We start from the raw sequence: 2500 nt of genomic DNA on the forward strand, positions 1-2500 counted from the left end.
TGTCAACTTTTTTTTTTGTGAAGAAATCTGATAATTGACTTGTATGTAAATTTGCCTTTGTTTATTATTATTATTATTAGTAGTAGTAGTAGTAGTAGTAGTATCATTATTATTATTAGTAGTAGTAGTAGTAGTAGTAGTAACTCACTAAGAATTTTAATACCGGTCATCATCAAAGATTTCTCTCTGCCAACAACATGTGGTGTTCCCTGGAGTCTACGTGACAACAAGTCTCTTTAGCGTACTCGCCACTTCTTTTGATAATATTTGCAAATTAACTTTTGTTATTGCAACAGCCGTTTATCATTGTGTTCTCGGTGGCAACGCCCCTTGGCCTTCACTGGAATTTCTCCACAAGGTTCCTGTCCTCTTCGCACTGATCCAATGGAGATCTTATTAGTGTTTCTCTCCTCAGTCTTTCCATCCTCCTTGACCCTTCATGACTTAAACAGTCTTTTTACAATGGAAGAAGATGAATGCATTTACACTGTACTGGCACTGCCAGATCAGACTGTCTGAAGGTACCGGCTTCCTAACTAAAATACACTAAACATGGATGTTATTGTTTTTACTTTTCTCTTTATGATACTCAATCATGTTCTGCAAAGGCAAAAACATTTTTTTCTACAAAACAACCAAACTAAACGTCATGAATAAATATTTGGAGATATAAACAACTTGAAGTATAAACATTTTTAACAAAATAGTTGAACAGGAAAAGGGTTGATATGGCGTAAAACAACCAAACCAAACCCCATGAATAAATATTTGAAGGTTGAATGACAACGATCATCTGATCATTCTTGCGGGAGCGATGTGTATGACACACGTTGCATTGTGAAGCAAGGGTTGCATAATCTCTAACAACTCCTCTCCTCACTTATCTCCCACAGTTTCTGCCAGTTTACTCTTCACATGACTCCAATCACAGACACGTAACTTAACATGCGGTTGCAGCCGAGATTGAACTCACTCCACGAGTTTGTAGTGTAATTCAAATCTTATCCGTAGCTAAATACTTGATGCTTCACGTCATGAACGTCATCACTAGATGTGTTGTCTACCAAGGCTTAAGGGAGACTCGTCTACCCTCGAGAGAAGGATAGACCGAGCCAATTTCCCAATCTGATATTTTACCTCGTGGTACATGCAATGCGTCGCTTTCCCAAATAGTCACCCATCTGGTACTGGCCAGGCTTGAAGTTGCTTAACCTCGGTGATCTGGTGAGAACCGGTGCGTCAATGTGATTGTGCTGTATATCTCAAACAGATACCATTTATCAAAACCTCCATCTTGGTTTTTCAAAGAACAGAACTACTGTTTATTTTAGTACAATGAAAAACAAGTTTCTTTTTAAACTAGCATTTCAGCCAGGTGTTGCCCGGGTGTTTTGATGTGTATGCTGAGCAAAAAAAAAAAAAAAAAAAAAAATCAATTTTTTTAACTTTGACCCCTATTATGACCCCCTTAAAATTTATCGTTTAGGGCTCAAATAAAGTTATTAAGTTAGATCGATGTCCAAGGAATATCTAAAATTTCAGGTGTTTAGACCCAAAATTGTAGGAGGAGTTTGGTAGAGTTCTCAAAGGTTAATTCGTTGAACCTTGACCCTTTACTCGCTAAATTTCTGTCCGAAAACCAATCACATCGATTTTCCCAAATCTCAGTACCCTGTATATCAAATTTCGAATCTGTAGGCTTAAAATTGACAGAGTTATTGCGTAGGGAAATGTACACAGACACACAGACACACACACTTTCACTCTCTCTCTCTCTCTCTCTCTCTCTCTATCTATCTATATATATATATATACATGTTATAAAGGGAGATAATTCCCGGAGAAGTTATTTTGTCACACTGTCAAGCAAACATACATGTACCTTAGAGTTTTAATACTATTTCAAATATTCATTTGTATTTTTAAATCTTTTCTACGACGTTTTTACAACAACATTTCCTTTTCTCTTTTCAGTCAACGGAAGTGTCTGTCTTTGAGGCCAATATCCGATTCCTTGGTGGGCTTTTATCAGCCTATGCTTTAACTGGAGATCAGGTATGTGCTTATTGGAAACCTTTATTATTATTATTAAATTCAGATATGCTTTCCTTGAAATCTTGAATTTGATGTGATGTGTTTTATGATATTTCTTTTGTGTATGTCTTGTGATCCGTTGAGTCAGTATTTATTTCTATTTACTTGCCTCCCTACGAGAACAGGGTTTAATAGAAGGCCAGTTTTTAATGTACGTAAGATCCAGCTTCGCAAAAAAGGGGCATTTTCGATTGCTACAAAAATTTCTAAAAGATGTCTCAGTTTAGAAGGATGTCTCCTCTGTTGGCCGAGGACAGAACAGATGAAAAAAAGAGTTGTTACTTCTACGCATGTGTAAATATACATTTATATGTTTAATTACGTTAATTTTTAAAGTTTTGATAGACATGCACTTTACGCGGATGATAATAAATAACACTGGAGAGCTCTGTTTGAATTCAATTCT

The 2500-nt window shown here is 36.2% G+C and overlaps 1 protein-coding gene across 1 annotated transcript in view; it reads left to right on the top strand.

Annotated features, from left to right (window-relative positions):
• The window catches only part of LOC145263077 (mannosyl-oligosaccharide alpha-1,2-mannosidase IA-like), a 241408-nt gene that overhangs the window by 112478 nt on the left and 126430 nt on the right, over positions 1–2500 (top strand). The window contains exon 2 of the mRNA XM_080119946.1: positions 1975–2055. Coding sequence (XP_079976072.1) covers positions 1975–2055 — 81 coding nt within the window. The remainder of the gene's footprint in view (positions 1–1974; positions 2056–2500) is intronic.

This window comes from Euprymna scolopes, chromosome 38, assembly GCF_053919585.1.
Source record: "Euprymna scolopes isolate OS-2025 chromosome 38, ASM5391958v1, whole genome shotgun sequence".
NCBI classification, from domain to species: domain Eukaryota; kingdom Metazoa; phylum Mollusca; class Cephalopoda; order Sepiida; family Sepiolidae; genus Euprymna; species Euprymna scolopes.